This window comes from Typopeltis vanoorti, chromosome 14 (assembly GCF_054136105.1).
Source record: "Typopeltis vanoorti isolate ZY-2024b chromosome 14, IOZ_Tvanoo_1.0, whole genome shotgun sequence".
Taxonomy (NCBI): Eukaryota; Metazoa; Arthropoda; class Arachnida; order Uropygi; family Thelyphonidae; genus Typopeltis; species Typopeltis vanoorti.
Window position 1 is genome coordinate 56565659 of NC_143562.1, and position 27190 is coordinate 56592848.

Sequence of the window (27190 nt, forward strand, 5' to 3'; positions counted from 1 at the left end):
AAATAGGATCCTCACCACGTCATTATGCCTGTAGTCATCCTCCTGGTTAGGAGATGCCATATGATGATGAGGTCACTTTACATGCTACTCTTAGGAAGGTTCAATGTTCCTTTTGATCTTTGATGTTTTGATCTTTTGATCTCAGCACATGTCAGTCTAATAAGATGAACAATAAAAAGAGAAATTTAAAGGATATTATCTTTCCCAACATACAGAAAAGAAAGTAATATTCATAGTTGTCTTCATCCATTTCTTAAACATACGTTCTCTGTCCAAAAAGAAACCGAACTTTTCGAAAATAGAAACTTTTGGTGCCATCTGTTGTATCTTTTTGTTGTCGAAAGCGGCAACCTTCATTAGTGTTGTGTCAACTACTTATGACATTTGTTCCATTAGAAGCCAAGTTATAGTGCCAAGAATGACAGTGTGTTTTGACGAACAAATGAGTATCATACAAACAGCTGCGATTGAATTTTGTGTTAAATTTGGTAAAAGCTTTACCGAAATGCATCAAATGCTTCAGAAAGCATACGGTGATGAATGCTTATCCCATGCTCAAGTTTATGAGTGGTTTAAGCGATTTCAAAGTGGTTATGAGACGCTTGACTACGACGAAAAGCCAGGCCATCCAAAAAATGGACTGAGCGAAGTTAACATCCAAAAAGTGTGTGATTTCATCAAAGAAAACCCGAAATCGTCCGTGAGATTGATCGAAGATGAATTGAGGATTCCAAAATCAACTGTGCACAACATTTTGACCGAGAGTTTGGCCTTTGTAAATTGAATTCGCGATTTGTTCCCCACAAGTTGACCTACGACCAGAAAATGCATCGAATTGAACACTGCAAGGACCTCATTAAAACCGCTCGTAAGGACTCGAACTTCCTTGAAACGATCGTTACTTGTGATGAAACGTGGTGTTTTGAGTATGAGCCCGAAACAAAGTGCTGAGTGGAGACCACTCAGCACTTTGCTGAGTGGTCTCCACTCAGCAAAGTGCTGTACTCGACGTACTCGACGAATTCTTGCTATGAAGCGATTGATAGCAAGAATTCGTCGAGTACAGCATGAATATCGTGACCACCGACCATTCGTCAAAACACACTCTCACTCTTGGCACTATAACTCGGCTTCCAATGAAACAAATGTCATAAACGGTTGACACAACACTAATGAAGGTTGCTGCTTTCGATAACAAAAAGATACAACAGGTGGCACCACTAGTTTCTTATATTTTTGAAAAGTTAGGTTTCTTTTTGAACAGAGGGTGTATCACAAGAGGCAGAACAATCATTGTTGATGATGAATCACTTCTCAAGGAAGGACTCCAAAGGCTATCTAGCTTCAGAGATAAATGATAAAAAAATAAATTCTCTTTGAGACAATACATGACAAGGTATCCCCTTTGTACAAGAGCTTTCTTCCTATTTTCTTCTGCCATATATAGAAAGATTTATACAAAATACTTACAAATTTTGGATCAGATTTGGATGCTGGTCATTTATAGTGATAAGGTAAACTCAACTTTGGCTGTTCCAAGTGTTTTTCACTAGTACAAAACACTTGATACCATAGGATATCACAGTACTTGAGCATGCATGTAGGACCTGAATGGGATATTTTTCCACCAGAAATAAATATCACCTCAAGTGACAAAATTTGTAGTAAAAGGTGCTGCTTGTCTGTAGAAGATCAGTGCCTTTCACAAATTATGCCTTGATGCAGTTGCCTCTTTGTCTCACTTGATCTGTACATTTTACAGTTGTGGCAAAGAAATTGATCCATATTGAATTTTACTCAAATGATGATGTAGGATTACTGCTGTAATCTTTCAGTTCTCTTTTTAATTATCAGTAACCTGAAGAAATCACTGAAGTGGAGAAATGTCACAGAATAACTCATTGCGGTTGATACCATTTATTGTTTCCTTTGTAATTTTACCTCCTCAATTTATTTGAAAATTTTAATTTTTTTATCTTTAAAATCTTTTTTTCAGTTAATCAATTTTGCATTATTTAAGTTATTTTAGTGAATGTTTCATGACACTGACTAACACATTAAACATTATCTGTTATATATAGTAAATATTCAGTTGAAAGGAAAACCAACAATCTTAAGGTACCATACTATGTGAAAGAGAATTTTGCATCAGATTATCAAGGTAGTATTAGAAGATTGGAGGCACAAGTTGAGGAAGAATATGTTACAAACCTCCGATCTACTTGTTTTAAAGAAAAGAATTATAGTAAGTACTCAGAAGTCTCACCAGATATTTCATTCTGTTTATATTGATAGTTGAATTTTTTTTTGTTCTTCTTAATTCTGTCAAACATGAGTGACAAAACTAAGAAATTGCTTTTTTTTGTTGTTGTTGTTATTATTTATTTATTTTCTAAGTCTTTTCTGTTGTTTTCTTTGTTATTGTGGTTTTTAAGTTTATTTATTCTTAAACCTCATTTGTTTTTCTTTATTATTGTATAAAGTTGTTTGTTTTGCACAAGTTATCTATTTATTACAGCATAGCTTGTGAAATTCTTGAGATTAAAAATTCGAATTAAAAAATATAACGTCCTTCCATGTTTATAAATGAATCTCAGTGGTTGGTCATCTAGTCAAAAACATGATAATCCAGAATTACACTTTTTGCTTGGAGAAGAGAAACAATAAATACATAGAGCATATAATAAAAAGTCAACATAATGCAGAATCATTGCTGACATTCAAATCATAGCAATGATTCATTTTTGACAAAGACTACTGTCAATAGCTTGTCTTCATCAAATCTAATGGTTAATAATTATCCAAAAGCAGTTCTAAATTACACATGCTGGCAATGCCTTTGATAAAAGTCAAAGCCAACCTCACCATATCATCATCAGCATTTATGAGAGGAAATTCTACTGTTAATCTCTAAATTTTGAAGTCTCTACCACCTACAAAAGATTAATATCAGATGAGGTTGGGCGGTAGATTAGTGCATTGGATTGGAGATTGGCTATCTGATAGGTATCAGCAGGTTGAGCCTGGGTAGGACTGGCTCTACCGACGGTGCAACACGGGGCAGCAAAATTGGCATAAACTATACGAAAAATGAATAATAAAAAGTCATTTATTCCTTCTCTGTTGAAACCAGACTTCAGGATGTTGTTAGTTAAATTTTTACATAATAAAACTTCATTGTACTGTATATTTTTTTAAAAATCATTATCATTTAAAATAATATAGTATTATCTTGCATTTATTTCTAATTCCAGTGTTGCCCATGAGTTGACCTTGACCTGATGTTAAATCTCATTTAATCAATGAGACCAAATGATCATTTTGAGATAATTGGTTAAGAGTAAACCAATCAAAGAAATAGAATCAAAATACAGTTGTATAGTGATTGTTAATAATGCTTTTTTTGATTACAGTTATTAGGATTTGGCTTTTAAAATAATTTTAACATTCCAGTATGTCTGATAAAAGAAAAACTATCAGGCTCAGAATATCGCAATCGAAAACCGGAAAAAGAACGCAATATTCAGAGACAAAGCAGGACTTTACATAAATATCTAAAAACTGAAACAGCTAATGTAGTACAAGAGAAAATGAGCGAAAGGACCAAAACCAAAAATTCTGAGCTCATGGCAAGTACTTCTAATTGCGATCCCAGTAACGTCGATATTAGTAACAATGAGGGTGGCAAAATATGCTACTGCACGGGACGACAAAATTCCTAGGGTTGGCTCTGGCCCTGGAAGTTTTGGGACCATTTTGTATGTAAATGACATTGGAAAGGGCTTAAATGGTGATATACAGTTATTTGCAGATGATGATGCATAGTTGAAGAGAGTTATGAGAAGTTGAGCAGATGTAGTAGCTTTTCAAGAGGACCTAAATAGACTATCTGAATGGATGAATGCATGGAGATTTTGGTTTAATGTTGCAAAGCGTAAGGTTTTAAAATTTGGGAAGCAAAGATGGGATGCAGAGTATATTCGTGGGGATATTTTAGAGGAGATGGTGGATAGGGACTTGAAATTTTGTGGATATTTTGCTAAAATTGTGAGAACAACACAGTGGATTATGGGAATGATGTGGAGAACACTGATGTGTAGAAGTACGGATGTTTTGATTCCATTGTACAAGACTGATCAGGCCACATATGGATTATGGTGCACAGATTTAATTGCCAGGTTTTTAAAAGGATGATGAAATGTTGGAGAGGGTTCATGATAATTGAATAAGTTGGTTTATAGTCTCTGGAATGTGGAATATGAGGACAAATTGAAAGAATGCAAATTACAGAGTCTAGTGGATAGAAGGAAGACATGATCGAAATATATAAGTTGGTAAGAGGTAATTACCAGATAACATGGATGAGATTTTTCATAGCATATCTGTAGAAAGGGAGAGAATGAGATGTTCCTGGAAGCTGTATAAGGTGGGTATGAGCAAGGGGGTAAGGAGTCGATTTTTTTGCATTAAGAGTGGTGGGTGATTAGAATGAATTGCCTAAGAGTATGGTGAGCACCTGGACAGTGAATGCATTTAAGTCAAGGTATGATGAGCTGTGCATGTGAAAGTGACCTCGCACAGCTAGTCTCTTGACTCCATGGAGGTCTGTTGATAATAATAACGTATAGCACATGTCCCAAGGTAGGCTAAAGATTAACCTGGCATTAGTAAGGTGGGGTATCACAGTTATAATCAATTTAAAATCTTTGGGGTCTGTGACCCCCCCCCCCCCCACCTTACTAATGGCTGGTTAAATAATCTAGGAACTCCACTTTAGAGATCAAGTGGAGAACTTTTTCAAGCCACTTTTTGCAATGCACTGAAAATCATCTACCACTTAAACCTTTTTTTGTATTTGCAAATTGTCTGAAAATTTCAAAAGATCTAATAATAGTAGTTAAATTAGAGAGTGGATAGATAGAGCATTCGTTTAGGGAGAGGTCTCTCTACTCTTTCTCTAGTCCAGTTTTCTATTCTTTTCTATTCCTTCAGCCATATGGCTGGTGGGGGTAACTATGTGCTACTATACTAGGGAAATTATTATGAGCAAGGTGGTTTCCCGTTGCCTTCCTTGCTGTACTATATCCTATGACTGTAGACTGTGTGTTCACAGGGCCGATTTGCCTGCTTGCGGTATGAAAAACCCCAGATAAACTATTCAGAAAAACCATGCTGTCCACGCCCAAGACCGGCTAACTTGGCTATGGCTGAGGAAGATCCTTAAGCTCTTCACGTCGTCAACGGGAATCAAACCTAGGACACTCCTTCCCAGGCATATGGTTGTGAAGCGCATAGCCACTAGGCTAACCTCACGGACTGTCCAGTTTTACTGTAGTGAAAAATATTGGAGAATACCATTTAGCGAAAAACTGTTTACTGCTAATTATAGACTTGAAGCAAATCATGAGCAGTTTCTGCTCATCCCCCACCCCACCTTCTATAACATTCCTTTTGAGGCTACAGCAGTAAAACAATTTCTTGCCACTAAGTTGTAATCAGGACAGTACCTGAAAGTAACATGTAGGATATCTGTAGAAATATCTGACAAAATAGGGTAGGAGAATGAATTTGAAGTTACATACTTATATAATATCGTACCATTTAATAAAGTTATTTAAATGTGTGTTTTCTTTTTGTTTACATTTGTGTCACAAACAAGGCAGTTTGAGGTGTAAATTATTTTTTCTTTGGACTGCAGTCTTATTTAGGTGTTAATGTTATTTAGAAAAGAAATCAATGCATAAATTTGTTTATTCAACCCACTTAGAATCAAAAACAAGATATACAGTCAACCTTGATTATAATGAGCACCATGGGACTGACAAAATTTCCTTGTTATAACCATTACTCACTATATCAGTTATGAATTAAATCTCCTTCCTATTTTTTTTAAGATTCTTAATTACTCAATAAAAAAATACAAAAGTATTCGAGAGAAAAAATATAATTAAATAACTAGATATCATTTATATGAATATGCTTGTATAAACTTTTTTTTTTTTTTTAATGAAAAGTTATTTGTAAACTGGGAATGTACATTTTGTACCATGGGTAGGCTAGGGAAATTTTTTCCCCCTATTTTATCAATTTTATATATTCTTTGTATTTTTTATTTTTTTACATAGTCTGGAAGCCCTGCCTTAGAGACCAAACAGGGAACTTTTTTCAAACGACTTCAGGCCTCCAATAAGTGGGGAGGCAGTCTCACACTAGTCAATGGCATTTATCTCCCACCTAAAGACAATCACAAACATCCATGCCAATGGCAGGATTTGAACCCACAGGTTAGAGGGCTGGTATGCTAACACTCGGCCAACCAGGCTGGCCAGGTTGGCTGAGTGGCTAGCGTACTACAATACACTTAATATTAAACACAACGCATTTGTCCATAATTTTAAAACTGCATATACAATGTTATGTTGGTTTAATCAATCCAGTCAACTATTGTTACATACAAAATCATCATCAAATTCCTAATATGTATTTTTAAGGGGGTGTACAGGATATGATACTGTACACCCCCTTAAAGTACTACATGAAAAATTTCCGTCATTACTAACTTCCTGTCTACAATTTTCCTCCAAGTCAATCTTTTACTTGTCAAGACTCCAACATTATCAGATCTTATATTTCTATCTTCTAAGGCACTTTTTACTGTATCAGTCCACTTATATCTTGGTCTTCCTCTGGGTCTTTTTCCTACCAACCTGGCAGAGAACACTTCTTTTGCTAATATTTCCTCTCCCAATCTGTTTAAGTGACCATACCACCTGAGATTAGCTCTGCTAACGCATTCCTGGATGCTAACAATGTTAAGTTCTTTCCTAATATCCTTGTTTTTAATATGATATTGCCACTGATGCCATCTGTTCATGCCTCTAATCTTTCCCAGGACAACGGGAAAACTTTTTTTTTTTTTTTTAATGAAAAGTTATTTGTAAACTGGGAATGTACATTTTGTACCATGGGTAGGCTAGGGAAATTTTTTCCCCCTATTTTATCAATTTTATATATTCTTTGTATTTTTTATTTTTTTACATAGTCTGGAAGCCCTGCCTTAGAGACCAAACAGGGAACTTTTTTCAAACGACTTCAGGCCTCCAATAAGTGGGGAGGCAGTCTCACACTAGTCAATGGCATTTATCTCCCACCTAAAGACAATCACAAACATCCATGCCAATGGCAGGATTTGAACCCACAGGTTAGAGGGCTGGTATGCTAACACTCGGCCAACCAGGCTGGCCAGGTTGGCTGAGTGGCTAGCGTACTACAATACACTTAATATTAAACACAACGCATTTGTCCATAATTTTAAAACTGCATATACTATGTTATGTTGGTTTAATCAATCCAGTCAACTATTGTTACATACAAAATCATCATCAAATTCCTAATATGTATCTTTAAGGGGGTGTACAGGATATGATAGTACTACATGAAAAATTTCCGTCATTACTAACTTCCTGTCTACAATTTTCCTCCAAGTCAATCTGTTACTTGTCAAGACTCCAACATTATCAGATCTTATATTTCTATCTTCTAAGGCACTTTTTACTGTATCAGTCCACTTATATCTTGGTCTTCCTCTGGGTCTTTTTCCTACCAACCTGGCAGAGAACACTTCTTTTGCTAATATTTCCTCTCCCAATCTGTTTAAGTGACCATACCACCTGAGATTAGCTCTGCTAACGCATTCCTGGATGCTAACAATGTTAAGTTCTTTCCTAATATCCTTGTTTTTAATATGATATTGCCACTGATGCCATCTGTTCATGCCTCTAATCTTTCCCAGGACAACGGGAAAACTTTTTTTTTTTTTTTAATGAAAAGTTATTTGTAAACTGGGAATGTACATTTTGTACCATGGGTAGGCTAGGGAAATTTTTTCCCCCTATTTTATCAATTTTATATATTCTTTGTATTTTTTATTTTTTTACATAGTCTGGAAGCCCTGCCTTAGAGACCAAACAGGGAACTTTTTTCAAACGACTTCAGGCCTCCAATAAGTGGGGAGGCAGTCTCACACTAGTCAATGGCATTTATCTCCCACCTAAAAACAATCACAAACATCCATGCCAATGGCAGGATTTGAACCCACAGGTTAGAGGGCTGGTATGCTAACACTCGGCCAACCAGGCTGGCCAGGTTGGCTGAGTGGCTAGCGTACTACAATACACTTAATATTAAACACAACGCATTTGTCCATAATTTTAAAACTGCATATACAATGTTATGTTGGTTTAATCAATCCAGTCAACTATTGTTACATACAAAATCATCATCAAATTCCTAATATGTATCTTTAAGGGGGTGTACAGGATATGATAGTACTACATGAAAAATTTCCGTCATTACTAACTTCCTGTCTACAATTTTCCTCCAAGTCAATCTGTTACTTGTCAAGACTCCAACATTATCAGATCTTATATTTCTATCTTCTAAGGCACTTTTTACTGTATCAGTCCACTTATATCTTGGTCTTCCTCTGGGTCTTTTTCCTACCAACCTGGCAGAGAACACTTCTTTTGCTAATATTTCCTCTCCCAATCTGTTTAAGTGACCATACCACCTGAGATTAGCTCTGCTAACGCATTCCTGGATGCTAACAATGTTAAGTTCTTTCCTAATATCCTTGTTTTTAATATGATATTGCCACTGATGCCATCTGTTCATGCCTCTAATCTTTCCCAGGACAACGGGAAAACTTTTTTTTTTTTTTTTAATGAAAAGTTATTTGTAAACTGGGAATGTACATTTTGTACCATGGGTAGGCTAGGGAAATTTTTTCCCCCTATTTTATCAATTTTATATATTCTTTGTATTTTTTATTTTTTTACATAGTCTGGAAGCCCTGCCTTAGAGACCAAACAGGGAACTTTTTTCAAACGACTTCAGGCCTCCAATAAGTGGGGAGGCAGTCTCACACTAGTCAATGGCATTTATCTCCCACCTAAAGACAATCACAAACATCCATGCCAATGGCAGGATTTGAACCCACAGGTTAGAGGGCTGGTATGCTAACACTCGGCCAACCAGGCTGGCCAGGTTGGCTGAGTGGCTAGCGTACTACAATACACTTAATATTAAACACAACGCATTTGTCCATAATTTTAAAACTGCATATACAATGTTATGTTGGTTTAATCAATCCAGTCAACTATTGTTACATACAAAATCATCATCAAATTCCTAATATGTATCTTTAAGGGGGTGTACAGGATATGATAGTACTACATGAAAAATTTCCGTCATTACTAACTTCCTGTCTACAATTTTCCTCCAAGTCAATCTGTTACTTGTCAAGACTCCAACATTATCAGATCTTATATTTCTATCTTCTAAGGCACTTTTTACTGTATCAGTCCTAATCAAATTCCTAATATGTATCTTTAAGGGGGTGTACAGGATATGATAGTACTACATGAAAAATTTCCGTCATTACTAACTTCCTGTCTACAATTTTCCTTCAAGTCAATCTGTTACTTGTCAAGACTCCAACATTATCAGATCTTATATTTCTATCTTCTAAGGCACTTTTTACTGTATCAGTCCACTTATATCTTGGTCTTCCTCTGGGTCTTTTTCCTACCAACCTGGCAGAGAACACTTCTTTTGCTAATATTTCCTCTCCCAATCTGTTTAAGTGACCATACCACCTGAGATTAGCTCTGCTAACGCATTCCTGGATGCTAACAATGTTAAGTTCTTTCCTAATATCCTTGTTTTTAATATGATATTGCCACTGATGCCATCTGTTCATGCCTCTAATCTTTCCCAGGACTCGCATGTCTGTGGTCTCTAGTCTTTGGTCAAGTGTTTTATTTCTAACCCAGCTCTCAGATCCATAAGTTAAAACTGGTTTGAACACTGTATTGTATACAGCTAATTTAGTGTTTTGACTAATTTCTCTCTTATTCCATATAAATTTATTCAGTTGACTTCCTACCATACCAGCTTTATTAATTTTGTTGTCTATTGCCATATTTAATTTACCATCTTCACTAAACATCGTGCCTGAATAGCTGAAATGCTTTACTTGTTCTATAGGGTCTCCATTCAGGATGCAGTTGATATTTTCAATGCTTCTGCCTATTTTCATTGTCTTTCTTGTTACTGCTAACCTTCATACTAAATCTATTACAACAGTTATTCAATTTAGTCAGGGAATCTTGCAAACTTGTACTGGATTTATTTAGAAGTATAACATCTGCATAAAGTAACGAGCTGAGATTAATATCTCCAAGTTTGATATCAGGTTTAATACCACTTTCCTTCATAATGTGATCCACATCAGATTTAACATAAAGCCATCTTCCTGTACTTCCTTCAGTTCTAAGTGCTGACTTTCAACTCAAACAAAGACTAAATATTGCTTGATATAATGCTCCATTGACACCATACAATCGAGCATTTTGAATAGCTTTTCTCTTAACACCTGGTCATGTGCTTTTCCAGATCTACAAAACTTAAAGAGTGATCTATGTTATATTCCCACAATTTCTCAACTATTTATCATAAAGTGAAAATAGCCTCTAATTGGCCTGAATCCAGCTTGTTCTTTACCAAGTTTCCCTTCAACAATCCTTCTCAATCTTCCCTAGAACCCTCTTCCCTAGTAGGGGAAATACCTCTAATTCTCACATTCAGTTTTATTTCCATTTTTCGTATATGGGTACTATGAGAGCTATACTCCAATCATCTGGAATTCGCCCCTCTGTTCCAGGCTTTCTGAACTATGCAAGGCAGTCACTGCAAGAATTTTATACCTCCTTACTTGAGCATTTCTGGTTGAATATTAATACTATTATTACGGGCGACTCCAGGGAGTACTTAGACTCATCGAGGGAGGCCCTGAACATAATGTCCACACAACTATTCGACATTCTCACAGTATCTATCATACCTTGCCTTGACCTCATTCCTGTTATGGCACCCACAACAGACTCTGGCAGCTTATTCCACTCATTTACCACTCTAAAAGTAAAGAACCCCAGCTCTAACGCCCTTGCTAACCACACTCTTGCCCAGCTTCCATGGATGTCTCCTAGTTCTCCCACCACCAGTCCTGATCTCAAAAATATCCTCTGAATTAATCCTATAGAAACCCTTCAGCAATTTGAATGCATCAATCATATCTCCCTTTTCCTCCTATCAACCAATTTCTGCAACCCACAAATCTTCGACCTGTTCTCATAAGATTCATTCCATAGACCTGCTATCATCTTGGTCACTCACCTCTGGATCTTCTCCACCTCCTCCCCATCAAGAAGAAACCCTGGCGCCCATATCTGGGCACAGTAGTCGAGATGAGGTCTTATCAAGGATCGGTACAGAGGAACAATAGCTTGCTTGTCAAAGTATTTTTCAGCAACCAAGTGATTTGATGAGCCAATTTAGCCACTTTTGCATTGTGTCCCCTAAACTTCATCTACCTATCCACCAACACTCCCAAGTCCCTAGCCTCATCAATCTCCTGGAGTACAGTTCCACCAATGTGGTATACTGCTGCTAATCTTTTCACCCCAAAATGCATAACCTTACATTTTGTCACATTAAATTGACATCCATTCTCCTTATCCCATACCTCCAATCTATCCAAATCATCCTACAAAATTTTGTCATCTTCTGCATTCACTATTGCCCTACCCAACTTTGCATCATCAGCGAACAAATGGACTGTTCCTCTTAGATCCTTCCCTGTATCGTTAATGAACAAATTAAACAGCAGTGGTCCACGAACAGAACCCTGCAGCACACCACTAGTCACAGGTCGTCTTTTGGATTCTACTCCTGAATAAACTACTCTCTGATATCTCTCCATCAACCACCAACCTATCCATCTCACCTACCCTATATCCATTCCAATATGTTGCAGTTTACGGATTAGAATTCCATGTGGTATCCTGTCAAAGGCCTTTGCCAGGTCTAGCAATATAACTGTAAACCCATTACCCTTATCCAGTTCAGCTGTCACTGTGTTATAAATCTTGAGCAAGTTACTGAGGCATGATCTACCCTTCACAAAGCCATGCTGTCCCCCATACAGTATCTCATTTTCATCAATCCATTTCTGTATTTTTCCCTTGATTACTTTCTCCAAAACCTTGACGACAACAACAACTGATATGCTGATCAGTTGGTAATTTGCAACAGTAGTCTTGGATCCTCCTTTATGCAATGGAACTATTTTCTCCTCTTTCAATGCCTTTGGGACTAAACCAGACCCGAGACTCAGATTAAACAACATGGTCAAGGGCACTGATAATTCTTTAGCTGCTTCACGTAAGACCTGTGCCGGTATACCATCCAGTCCCAAAGATGTATTCACATTAAGGTTCTGTACTAGACTATTCACCTCCACTTCATTCATCACAAAATTCCCATATAAACTAATGGTTCCTTCATTCTTTCAGTGTCACCACCTGGATGATATACTCTTGTAAAGTGCTCACTCAGTAATTCCACTATATCATCTAATTCAGTGACCTCCTTACCATCGGCATTCCTTAAAATGATTCTTCCATGTACAGTTTTTTTTTTTTTTTTTTTTTTTGCTTGCAACATATTTAAAGAACTGTTTGGGATTCTCTTTAGCTTGCATAGCTAGTTTCCTTTCCTAATCCGCTTTTGCTTTTCCTACCACACTCGTTACCCTTCTGGCCTGCGCTTTATTACTATTATTACGGGCAACTCCAGGGAGTCATTAGACTCATCGAGGGAGGCCCCAAATCATATTCATCACAACTATTTGACATTCATACAGTATCTATCATACCTCGCCTTAAACTCATTCACTGTCACAGCATCCACTACAGACTCACGGAGCGCATTCCACTCATTCACTACTCTAAAAGTAAAGAACCCAGCTCTAACACCTTTACTAACCACACTTTTGCCCAGTTTCCATGGATGTCCCCTAGTCCTCCCACAACCAGCCCTGTTCTCAAAAATATCTTCTGAATTAATTTTATAGAAACCCTTCAGTAATTTGAATGTCTCAATCATATCTCCCCTTCTCCGCCTATCAACCAATTTTTGCAACCCACAAATCCTCAACCTGTTCTCATACGGTTCATTCCACAGACCTGCTATCATCTTGGTCACTCGCCTCTGGATCCTCTCCACCTCCTCCCCATCAAGAAGAAACCTAGGTAACCAAATCTGAGCACAGTAGTCTAGATGGGGTCTTATCAAGGCTCGATAGAGAAGAACAATAACCTGCTTGTCTCTGCTTGTCAACGTATTCTTCAGCAACCAAGTGATTTGATGAGCTGTTTTGGTCACTTTTGCAATGTGTCCCCTAAATTTCAATTCCTTATCCACCAACACTCCTAAATCTCGTGCCTCATCAATTTCCTGGAGCAGGGTTCCACCAATGCAGTAAACTGCCGCCAATCTTTTCACCCCAAAATGCATAACCTTACATTTTGCCACATTAAATTGACATCCATTCTCCCTAGCCCAGACCTCCAATCTATCCAAATCATCCTGCAAAATTTTGACGTCATCTGCATTCACTATTGCCCTACCCAACTTCGCATCATCCGCAAACAAATGAACTGTTCCTCTCAGATCATTTCCTATATCATTTACGAACAAATTAAACAGCAGTGGTCCAAGAACAGATCCTTGTGGCACACCACTAGTCACAGGCCGTCTTGTGGACTCTACTCCCGAGTAAACCACTCTCTGATATCTCTCCGTCAACCACCCTCCTATCCATCTCACCAACTCTATGTTCATTCCCATATGCTGCAATTTACTGATTAGAATTCCATGTGGAATCCTGTCAAAGGCCTTGGCAAGGTCCAGTAGAATCACCGTAAACCCATTACCCTTATCCAGTTCAGCCGTCACTGTGTTATAATACGTGAGCAAGTTACTGAGGCATGACCTACCCTTCACAAAACCATGCTGTCCCCGATACAGTATCCCATTTTCTTCTATCCAATCTTGTATTTTCCTCTTGACTATTTTCTCTAAGACCTTGACAATGATTCCTGATATGCTAATCGGTCGGTAATTTACAACAGCAGTCTTGGAACCACCTTTATGCAGTGGAACTATTTTCCCCTCTTTCCACCCGCTCGGGACTAACCCAGACCCGAGACTCAAATTAAACAAAATGGTCAAGGGTACTGACAATTCTTTAGCTGCTTCTCGTACAACACGAGCTGGTATACCATCCAATCCCACAGATGTATTGACATTGAGGTTATGCAATAGACTACTCACCTCCACTTCATTAACCACAATTCCCGTATAATCTAATGGTTTATTCGTTTCTGCAATGTCACCACCTGGATGATATACTTTTGCAAAGTATATCATCCAGGTGGTGATTATACCGTTCATGTGCCTGCAGGTCACCTTTCTCTTTAAATTCCATCCACAGTTGTTTCTTTTTTTTTGCAGCTCAAGCTTAATGGTGTTATTCATCCATTTAACCCCTACTTGTTTTACTATTCGGACCCTAGGTATACAATCAGCCATAACCTCCTGTAAATGTTCCTTGACCACTTCCCATGCTCTATTGACATCCAGCCCTTGCAGTTTTACATGCCATGGCACTGAACCAAGCAAATCATCTACTCCTGCTGCTTTTCCACATTTCATGCTTTTAATGGCTTTTTCTACTTCAAGTATAGATATTGTTATATCCTGAATGAAGCACTTTATTAAAGAAACAATTCATTCAGGATTTAACAAGTCAGAAAAATCAGCTGAGAGAAAAAACTTGTACTCGAACAGAAGAAATAAAGTACTAACTATAAATAGAAATAGAATTACCTCCTTTTAGTAGAATTGTAATACCATGTAAAGAACTTAATGTATAAATTAGTATTATATGGAATGCATCATGTATACAATGAATGGGTAAATTAGATGTAAACATTAGTCCAAAGGTCACGGGCGGACCTGAGGCATTGGCAATCTCAGAAAGTGATGCACATTCGTTTCCCGGAAGACGCTGCTATGGTCCCACGATGTGCTGAAGTTGCCGCAGACGAAGAAAGTAGCTGGCGGGAAAAGATCGCAGAAAGTAGTAAGAGGGTGCTAAAAAGGGGGGAAGTGAAGGGAGAATAAAAAGGGTTTGCACCCCTTTCTCAAGGTTTTTTTTGCCTGTTTTGCTGTATGATGATTTGACTTTTCTCATGGACCGGTGGTTCCTGATGGTGTTTCTTGGCGAGTTCGATATCGGAGGGTGCGCCTTTCTCTTCGATGTCTGAATTTCTGCCAGTACTGAAGCGTGAGATGTCGGCACATGCTGCCTTCGCTGAAAGTTCCAACGGAATACTATTGTGGACGTATATTATGAACTGGCAGCTAGAAACGAGGATGGCCCGAAACAGATCGAGAATAGACTAGGGAAAAAACACCAGGTATAGAGCATAGTTTAATCTGATGACCATAGTGACCCACCACGTGGATGCAGGCTTATGGAAGTATCGAAGTAAAGTACAGATTTTGTTGTATAATTACCCAGTCGGAAAAAGGGAAAGATCATTGTAGTGTGTTAATCGAGTATGGACAGTATTTGAGAACTTTAAGTGATTATTTAGCAGCGGCTGATATCCATAAGACAAATTGTTAGGAATGATTATAGATGATTGTGACTAGTTTATTCTGCAAGACTAAAATAGTAGGTAGAAAATTTGGTAGAAGTGTATAATGTGTATATTATGTGTGTTAAGTCTCTAACTCAAAAGAAGGATTTATTGTTCATGTATTAGAGTATTAATCAGTTTGAAAAAGTTTGATTTAGCATGTCATTGAACTAATTGAAAGTGAGATTGGTCTAAGTGTATATTATGTCTTTAGATTCCAATAAATATATTTTTTCTTTTATACCTGAGTTTTGCCTGAGATATGAACCAAAACTACCACTCATTAATCTGAACCATAGCGGGGGGGGTTGAAAGAAAGGCATAACATGTTATAGAGGTTACGACCGCAAACCAGAATTAACTTAGCCATAGTAGAGCATTTAATTTATGAGTTTAAGCACTAAATTTATTCACCTATGTGCACCAAAGGTCTGGAAAAGTCTCCCTGAATAAGAGTCCCCCTCTATTCTAAGATATTGGCTTACGCAGCTTTAAAAAATAAATTTGTCAATATCTGAAGAGGAGACGGCCCCAGAAAGAAATTAGAGGATTCATTTCTTTTAGCAAGCAATGACCTTTAACAGTCAGGGCAAGCACGTGAGTAAAATTAGGAATCGACTAGAGATAAAGAGTTTGCTTTCCTTATAGAATGAACATGTAAGAAGTGATACAGATATTAGGGTCAGGGAAATTTTATAAGTCTTGTAAATATTGTAGAGGAAAATTCATGAAGGAAGAAATTAATATAAGGAAGAGCAAAAATACATAACATTGGCGCAGACACGGCAAAAATATAACAATATGTATTCCTGATTGCATGCCTGTTGAGTGTTTTTTACCGCTGTGCTGTCACTGCTTATTTCATTTAGCAATTTTTTGAAGTAATTACTCCAAAAGATATCCTTGATATACATCAAGTTAAAGCACTCTTTCCTCCATTTTTAAGCTTCTTCAACAACCTCCAGAATATCTTACCACCTTCTTGATATTTATTTTCTATATTCTTGCCAAAGTCCTCCCATGACTTTTGTTCAGCTAGTTTTACACAGTGTTTAACTTTCTTACATTTGTCTCTGTATTCTCTAAGAGCACAAGCGGACTTATTTGCCAGAACTTTTGATATGCTTTCTTCTTTTCCTTCACTGCCTCTTTAACTTGCTGTGTCCACCATGGAGTTCTGATTTTTCTATCCTTGCAGACAACCTCACCACATGCCTCTCTGGCTGAATCAATCAGGGATTCAGCCAGAGAGGCATGTGGTGAGGCTTTCCACTGAATCTCCAAGGTTTGGATCCTGTTCTCAAACTCTTTCATTTTTTCTTCAATAATCTTTGTGTATTTTAGTTTACAGTTCACTTCTGAGAGCTGCTCAACTTTTATTCACTTTAAAACTTTCTTACATGTTCTTCTTTTCAATGTGAAGTTCAATTTTATCCTGCTCAAGACTAAATAGTGATCACTTCCAATTTCAAATCCTCTGTATACTCTAGTGTCCTGCAGCAGTGAGAAAACATCACTATCAATAATAACATAGTCAATGAGGCTTTCTTATTCCTTGGCTCTTCTCTCCATGAATTTATGCACATTTTTATGTTGGAACATTATGTTAATGATAACCAGTCCATGTCCTAAGTAGAAATCCAACAGGTATTTGCCATTATTATTAGCTTTGCTTTTTCACCAAATTTCCCCAAATATTTCTATATGTCTGACAGTAATTTTCTACTCTGCTATTTAGATCCCCAATAAGGACCAACTTTTGTTTTTTCATTGTGTCAGTTGCTTTCTGTAAAGGCCTCAAAAAATTCCTCCACTTCTACCTTAATGGAAACTTCTAGGACCATAGATACAAATAAGTTTCATTGCCCAGTTCACCAATCTGATATTTGCCCACATCATTCTACTTGAGACTGCCTGCTATTCAAGAAGTTGCCATTTAGGAATGTGTTAGTAGAGTTAATCTCAGGTGGTATGGTCACTTAAATAGAATGGGAGAGGAAAGATTAGCAAAGCAAGGTTCTTTGCTAGGTTGGTAGGAAAAAGACCAAGATGTAATTCTCGTAGAAAGGCGTATACGTTGGTTGCACATGATTACTAAATAACTTAAGGAATTCACAATGTATACTGGAATATAAATTAAAATAAAGTTTAATATATACTACCTATATTTCGGCAATGTGACGTTGCCATCTTCATGGGAACATAAGATTAAAACAAGTGCATGCAGGCATTAAAAATGGCAAATGAGGTAGACGCAAGGAAACTACTGTTTTTCCTAAAGTCCTGATGGTAACCCTATATTAGGTATTCTTGGCTTTTGGGCTGAATTTCTCAAGATGTATGTCTCCCAAATTTGGAGCAGTGTCATGCATCCAAATTTGTTGAGGTTTGGCATGTGTCTTAGGGCTGAGGCTGATTCCATGAATAGTCTTTCAAATTTATACTTGCTGCGGTGTATTACTGTGGCTTTCTTCTGCCGTATTCTGTGGTGTGTATCCACAGCATGGTCTGATCCCAGAGCGGCTGTAATGGTGAAACTGGATGTAGTCCTTGTGTTCAGAAATTCTGATATTCGCTGTCCTTCCTGTTTGGCCAAAGTAGGACAGCTTACAGCTGCAAGGGACCTGATATACACCAGGTAGGTCTAGGGGAACTGGTTGGTCTTTAGTGGAGCAGATAAGGGATGCCAATTTTCTATATGGTCTGTAACAAGAGGTCAGGTCATGTTTATTCAGGATTTTGGTAATTTTTACTGAGGTGCCCTGGATGTAGGGAATGGTGATGGATTTAGAGTAATCTTTTTTTGTGAAGGGGGGGGGGGCTGTGGTTCACTGGTTTTAGTATTTTTTAGGGGTTGTAGTCATTGGCTGAGGAAATGTTAAGGATGTGATTTAGTTCAGTGGTAAGGGCATTGTCATTTGAACAGATTAGTGTAGCCCTGTTGTATAGTGTCTTAATAACTCCATATTGTTGTGTGTGTGTGTGGGGGGAATTGTTGGGGAATGTACCTGCCTGTATATGGGTGGGTTTTCTATAAACTGAGAAAACCAAGGTTCCATCAGGCTGTGCAGGTGACTAGGAAAGGAAGGCTGTTTTCCTCTTTTTCCAGGGTGAACTTGATTCTGGGGGTGTTGGTTGTTTAAGTGTGTTAGGAAGGAGAGGAGAGGAGTGTATCAGAGCCATGTGGCCAAATAGCAAACACATCATCAATGTAGCGAAGCCATATGATAGGATTTTGTGGGACAGAATTTATGGCTTTCTCTTCAAGGGAGAGTGGTGAACCCCCTGTCCCCTCTATCTGTTTGTAGAATTTTCCCTGCCAAATAACCTGAGTTCATTGTGAACTGAAATAGGGCTGAGATATCAGGGTGGAAATTTGGCTTGGATGAGCTCTAAGGTTTCCTTGAGTGGGACATTTGTGAATAAGGAGGAGATGTCAAAACTGACCGTTATGTCAGTGTTGGAGTGTAAGGTTTTCTACACTGGCTTTGAAGTGGGCTGAGTTTTTTATGTGTGATGGTGTGTTGCCAGTATAACGTGTGAGTGCTGTGGCTAAATGTTTGGCTAATTTGTACATGGGGGAATCAATGCCATCCACTATGGGACGTAAAGGCACATTTTGTGTGTGTATTTTTGGGAGCCCATAAATACGGGGAGGGTCTAGAGTTAAAGGGTTTTAATTTGTTAGTAACTTCCACAGGCCAAGAAGTGACCTTCTTAAGGAGCCTATAGAGTTTTCTAATTTGTGAGTTGAAGATACTTCATGACTGCATTATGGGATATGAAGGCAATTGATGTGAAGTCATTAGACCATATACAAGTAGCTCAGTCGTGAAGATAATTCACATGCAAACTTTGTTTGCTTACACTTGGATAAAGGATTAAACCAAGAATATAATAATTTCTTGACATCTTTTATTTATAGTATAAACAGTCAATAAAAACTTTTGACAATGTCAAGACTCCAATATTATCAGATCTTATATTTTGGTCTTTTAAGGCACTTTTTACTGTATCAGTCCATCTACATCTTGGTCTTTGGTCTTGGTCTATGATTCAGATTGAGTGCTGTATCTACCACCTTCCAAACCACATCGCCAACAATATTAGACTGGATGTAGCCTGTGTTCTCACCATAGCAAGACCACCAAAAACCAACATCTAGCCTAATATTGTTGGCAATGTGGTTTGGAAGGTGGCAGATACCGCATTCAATCTGGATCATAGACCAAGATGTAGATGGATTGATACAGTAAAAAGTGCCTTAAAAGACTGAAATATAAGATCTGATAATATTGGAGTCTCGACATTAAGTTTTTTTGGACTATTTATACCAGGGATCGCCAAACTTCTTTGACTGTCGACCCCTTCAAGAGTTTCTTGACTTTTTATCGACCCCCTCTATTTTACTATTACGTAATTATAATAGGACAAGCAAAAAAGATGCTTATGTGAGTTTTTAGATTGTTTATTTTATAGTTACAGTATTCATTGTATGTATAATATAGTATAATTACTATATTGGCTTAACGTCAAAGGGATATGTTTTTGTTTTTGACGTCCTTCTTAACATTACATATTTGATAGGAGGGATAAATAATATATAAAATATAAAATTTAATTTAGATAACAATAACACAATCTTTTTTATATGTCGGAAACCACCAACATCTGTTTATTGGTAAATACGTCATTTTGGCCTACTTGATTGGCCTCCGTAACTATTTTCATGACCTTGCTCCATCTTACATGTCCTATTCATGTCACTGTTCCCACAATTCACTCTTAATTGCATTGTCATTCAGGATGGAGGTAATCCAAGTTAACCGAATTAAATATTACCCATACAATGATGTCTTATGTTTTTCTATCGACCCCTAACAATGTTATATCGACCACTTTGGCAACCACTGGTTTATACTATAAATTAAAGATGCCAAGAAATGATTATATTCTTGGTTTAATCCTTTATCCAAGTGTAAGCGAACAAAGTTTGCATGTGAATTATCTTCACGCCTGGGCTACTTGTATATGGTTTAATGACTTCACATCAATTGCCTTCGTATCCCATAATGCAGCCATGAAGATACTTCACTCACAAACTTTGTTTGCTTACACTTGAATAAAGGATTAAACGAAGAATATAATTTCTTGGCATCTTTAATTTATAGTATAACCAAGTGAAAAAAATGTTCAACATCTGTCTCTAATCCAGATTATTTTTAGTAATAAGGTGTGATGCCTTTTGACTACTTGTATATGGAAATATGACTTCTAAATTACTTCAACCTTGGTATCACTTTTGGTCTGGCTCATACTGATATGCTTTAGTATTGAAGTAGTCTCTGTGCTGAGATATGAGCGGCTCTGCTCGGTGTTAGGGGTGAGCCTGCCTTTGGGCAGGGCCATTGCTGAGGGTTCCTCTCCATGGTGAAATGGGACCACTGATGAGTAAAATTATCCTTTGGGTCACTCGCACTTGCTGAGTTTAGAGTGATCTAGGGGGATTGCCTGAGTTTTTGGAGAATTCTGTTCACTTGTATAGTGAAACCAGTCTGGTTAGTGGCCCTTCCCATAATGCATAGCATTATACGTCTTTAAGGATATGTGCATCGCATTATGGGATACTAAGGCAATTGATGTATACAAGTAGCCCAGTTATGAAGATACTTCATGTGTAAACTTTGTTTGCTCACACTTGGATAAAGAATTAAATCCGGAATATAATTTCTTGGCATCTTTACTCTCCCTACCGGCCGAGGTGGATGAAATAGCCAGACCACCCCAGCATTTTTCATGGATCAAAACTTCATTGGCATTCTACCTTTTATCATGCAATTACCCTCCTTCATTGTTAATCCCTTCACGGTGATTTTAGAGCCATCAACAAATTAACTGGGGTGGAGTTACCTTTTTTTGTCACTTGTCTTTACATGTACTGTGTTACTTGGAATTTCTTTTACTGTCCTATGATATTTGACCTTCTTGCTGCACAATTTATTTATTGTGTCTCTTCCCAAAAATAAAATGGAATATTGAATTTCACATGTATGAAATGAAATAATCAATCCTGAAATAACAGACCAGCCTTTGCAATAAATGTATTTAGAAGTAGTAAATTACTGTCTTTTATTCTTCAAATTAGTGCAACAGAACAGTTGCACTGATTGGTCTTTCACTTTACTGACAATATAGGAACAATTTTTTTTCTGAATTTTCAAATGTATATTTGTTTTCAAAATATGCCAAATATTTATATTTTTTTTAATAGCATTTATTGAAATGAATATGACCTTTTGCTTTCTTTCCTTACAAAATTCCATTATATGGATCGTCACATTTCAGTTTTAGAAATGAATTTTTTTTGCTTCTGTTTTTATGAACAACAAATCATGTTAAACAGCATTACTTAGTTTCTGATTGTGAGTCTTTTTTAGTATCAAAAATTTATATCCAATGATATTTTAGCAGGGACTCTTCGCCTTCGTCTTTTGCTTAAAATTGCAACAGTTTTTCTTTTTTCTTCTTTTTTTGTTTGTAGTTGCATGTTACCATAATATCCAGTGCATAATCACTGTAGATATGTTGAAAATATAATGTAAAGGACATCCTATACGGAATGATTTAAAATTTGTGCTCATTTTGAAGATTTTCTACCGCTCTCTCCCCTCCTCTCATGGAACTCAATTACATGACTACTCTAAATTTCTAATGGTTTGAAGCTTTCACAGACAGTATTCAAAATCTATTACTTCATTTTACCATTTTGACCAAAGAAATGAGGCAATAATATTGTTGTACCGTCAAAGTTTCAAATTCTGTAATATTTCTTTGCATCTAAAATCATTTGTCTGCTGAAATTATTCTAAGTTTTAGAAACACTATGCTATATTTTCACCATGTAAACCTGTTTATGTGCATACCACACAAAAGAAAGTTCAGTGGTGTTATTTTTATTTCTGTTTCTTTTTCTTAAAAAAAAATTCGTTTTTTAAGAAAATATCAATATCACATAATTTAATGATTTATAATAATCACAATTTAATTTTGGTATCATAATATTAAGTTGTCTGGTACAATTTCTTTGAAAAATAACGAATTCAAACAAAAAGACAGTGTACACATGTTATCTAACAGTATTTGTGTGTGAAATATTTTTTGGGGGGGGTATCCCCCCCCCCAAAAAAAAAAATTTTAATTCTATTATAAAAATACAATTTTAATTCTATTATAAAAATTTGGGAAAGAAAATTTCATTTTGATGCATGCACCTATACAAGTTTCGAATGATTAACTGTAGGGAAAGTATCGCTACTTCAAAACTGCTGCATAATATTAAAATTAGCCGAAAATATGTACATAACAGTTGACTTCATAACCGCTGTTTATTTCGATTTGTAGTGAGTGGTTAGGGGAAACCAAGAAAGTTGAAGTGCAAAGAACTACAGATTATGTTATAGAGATTGTACATTATGTGATATGATTCAAGATTGATGTATGATTCACTATAAAGTAAAATCATGATGAAAGTTTATTTTTCACTTGGTTAGAATATAATAAATTTAGTTTAATCCTTTATCCAAGTGTGAGCAAACAAAGTTTGTGCCTGAAAGTATCTTCAGGACTGGGGTAAGGTGGTGCAACACCAGGGCACCTCCTTGCAAAGGTGGAGCAAGCTACCAACACTCCTATCTCATTATCTCCCATAATGCAAAACACATCTCCTTGCAGATATGTCTAATGTTATGCATTAAGGGAAGGGCCACTACCCAGACTAGTTTCAACCTTTATTGAGATCTCTTCAGTGGGAGCCAGGCCCAAGTGGAGATACCAGCCAGAAGCGTTAGAGATGACCTTGCTAACGCTTCTGGCTGGTATCTCCAGAAGGTGTTACCCCAGTCCTGAAGATACTTTCAGGCGCAAACTTTGTTTGCTCACACTTGGATAAAGGATTAAACTAAATTTATTATAAAGCAAAATCATAAAAAGTGCGAACCGTCATGCAATCTGTGAACTAACCTTTGAACTAAGATTATGAATAAAAAATAAAGAATACTTAATTTGGAACAGATGAAGGCTGTATTTATTTTAAGATTCGGATTTTCATGAATTAATAAAATAATTGTTTGACAAAAAATAATTATCTTGAATCAAGTTCTGTGAGAATAAAATGTATTGTATCACTTCCAAATTGATACAATTTTAAGTGAAGAAATATGAAATGATATCTCTTATTTTACACTGGCATTAAAAACCACTCCCCAGACACCCTAGATCTCTTCCTCACCAATGACCCCTCCAAATACACAGTGAAAGTAGTGACACCCCCCCCCCCTGGGTAATTTTGACTGCAATCTAGTGCTCATCTCCTCCCCCATGCAACAATGCTTACACAGACATACAAGTGTAGTCATTATAACAATGCCAAGTTGGGCTATTGCTTCCGGCCTTCCAACCCAAACATATGCACCGATTATTACCAAAATAATCCTCACAGGTATGAAAAACATACATTCCACACAGTACTCTGACCTGCGTTCTCTAACTAAACCCCTGGTTCTCCAAAAGATGTGAAAGCCTGTACAGATGAAACACCAGACATACCATAACTGGCTGAAATCAAGAACCTCATCCTCCTTTAGAGCTTATAACCAGAGCCGGCGGAAGCAGGCATGTGGGCACCGCTACGAAGGGATCGCCGCCGCCGCCGGGGCATGGTTCATAAGTTCATTTTTAAGAAACAAAATTTTTATCATAAAAACAAAATATTCTTAGAATGATCAATATTAAAATAAATAAGGCCGGATACACCGAATAAAAATTTTAAAAAATTGTATATTACTGCCTCTTTGATCAGCTGGCTGTTTACAATTTTGCAGCGAGAGCAGACGCTTGCCTGCAGAATGTTGTGTCTACTGCAGTCTATCTAAAGTGAAATGGTGAACATGCGCAGAAACGAATTTTCGTACAAAACATTTGTTGCTAGATAAACCAGTCATGTGGTACGCATCTCCAGTAGGCAACTGACAGTAGTGCAGTGCAAACTGTTATTATGTCTCTGTATAGTGCTGTGTAATAACTTCTTGTGAGTATAAAATAGAAATGGAATCAAAAATTAAAAAAAGTTATCCGGTGCACAAAATCGATACATCAGAAATCAGAGTTGACGAACTGTGCACATCCAGTTTGCATGAAAGTACTATTGCAACTATTGAATAAGATAACAAGACGCATGATTTAAGTGAAAATCAGTTAGGAGAAGATTTAGTTGTAGTTAACCACGAAACAAACACATTGTTATCATCATCAAATCCCTGCCATGTACCCTCAAGGGGTGTACAGGATATGACAGTACTACATGAAAAAATTACATCATTACTAACTTCCTATCTACAATTTTCCTCCAAATCAGTCTGTTACTTGTCAAGACTCCAACATTATCAAATCTTATATTTCTATCGTCTAAGGCACTTTGTACCGTATCAATCCACCTATATCTTGGTCTTCCTCTGGGTCGTTTTCCTGCCAACCTGGCAGAGAACACTTGTTTTGCTAATCTTTCCTCTCCCATTCTATTTAAGTGACCATACCACCTGAGATTAGCTCTGCTAATGCATTCCTGGATGCTGACAATGTCAAGTTCTTTCCTAATATCCTCATTTTTAATATGATATTGCCATTGATGCCATCTGTTCACGCCTCTAATCTTTCTCAGGACTCTCATATCTGCGGTCTTTAGTCTTTGGTCAAGTGTTTTACTTCTGACCCAGCTCTCAGATCCATAAGTTAAAACTGGTTTGAACACTGTCTTGTATACAGCTAATTTAGTGTTCTGACTAATTTCTCTCTTATTCCATATGAATTTATTCAATTCACTTCCCACCATACCAGCTTTGCTGATTCTGTTGTCTATTTCTATATTTAATTTACCATCTTCAGTAAAAATTGTGCCTAAGTAGCTGAAATGTTTTACTTGTTCCACAGGTTCTCCATTCACAACACAGTTGACATTTTCAATGATTCTGCCTATTTTCATTGTCTTTGTCTTTTTATTGCTGACCTTCATACCATATCTATTACAACAACTATTCAATTTAGTCAGAGAATCTTGCAGACTTGTAGCGGATTTATTTAGAAGTATAACATCATCTGCATAAAGCAAAGAGCTGACATTAACATCTCCAATTTTGATATCAGGTTTAATACCACTTTCCTTCATAATGTGATCCATATAGATAATGAATAACAGAGGAGATAATGTACATCCTTGTCTCACACCAGATTTAACATTAAACCATCTTCCTGTACTTCCTTCAATTCTAACTGCTGACTTACAACTCAAATAAAGACTAAGTATTGCTTGATATAATGCCCCATTGACACCATATAACTGCAGCGTATTGAATAGCTTCTCTCTTGGCACCTTGTCATATGCCTTTTCCAAATCAACAAAACTTAAATACAGATCTTTGTTATATTCCCATGCTTTCTCGACTATTTGTCGTAAAGTGAAGATCTGATCCTGACAGCCTCTATTTGGCCTGAATCCAACTTGTTCTTCACCAAGCTTTTCTTCCACAATTCTTCTCAACCGTTTCTCAAGTATACTTGCATAGATCTTGCCAGGAACACTCAGTAGGGAAATACCTCTGTATTTCTCACATTCAGTTTTATTTCCCTTTTTATATATGGGTACTATGAGAGCTCTACTCCAATCATCGGGAATTCGTTCCTCTGTCCAGGCTTTCTGAACTATGCAGTGCAGCCACTGTAAGACTTTTATACCACCATACTTCAGCATTTCTGGTCGAATATCATCTACTCCTGCTGCCTTTCCACATTTCAAGCCTTTGATGTCTCTTTCTACTTCAAGTATGGATATGTATTCCTGACAACATGCCTGTTCAGTATTTTTTACCACTGTGCTGTCATCACTGCTTGTTTCATTTAGCAGTTTTTCAAAGTAATTACTCCATACTTCAAGGATATCTTTTTCTCCTGTTTTCATGTCACCTTTATCATCTCTAATTCCTTTTACAGCACTCTTTCCTCCATACCTAAGCTTCTTCATCAACAACCTCCAGAATATTTTGCCAACTTCTTGATATTTATTTTCTATATTCTTGCCAAAGTCCTCCCATGACTTTTGTTTAGCTAGTTTTACACACTGTTTACCTTTCTTACATTTGTCTCTGTATTCTGTAAGAGTAAAAGCTGACTTATTTGCCAGGAACTTTTGATATGCTTTCTTCTTTTCCTTCACTGCCTCTTTAACTTCCTGTGTCCACCAGGGAGTTCTGATTTTTTTATCCTTGCACACAACCTCACCACATGCCTCTCTGGCAAAATCAATCAATTTTTTCTTCAATAATCTTTCTGTATTTTAGTCTACAGTTCACATCTGAGAGCTGTTCAACTTTTATTCGCTTTAAAACTTTCTTACATATTATTCTTTTCGATATGAAATTCAATTTTATCCTGCTCAAGACTAAATAGTGATCACTTCCAATTTCAAATCCTCTGTACACTCTGGTGTCCTGTACCAATGAGAAAATATCACTGTCAACAATAACATAGTCAAT

At 36.9% G+C, this 27190-nt stretch overlaps 1 protein-coding gene across 1 annotated transcript in view; it reads left to right on the plus strand.

Annotated features, from left to right (window-relative positions):
• The window catches only part of LOC150099499 (dnaJ homolog subfamily B member 12-like), a 241175-nt gene that overhangs the window by 205236 nt on the left and 8749 nt on the right, over positions 1 to 27190 (plus strand). The window contains exon 8 of the mRNA XM_090403692.1: positions 2082 to 2245. Coding sequence (XP_090259818.1) covers positions 2082 to 2245 — 164 coding nt within the window. The remainder of the gene's footprint in view (positions 1 to 2081; positions 2246 to 27190) is intronic.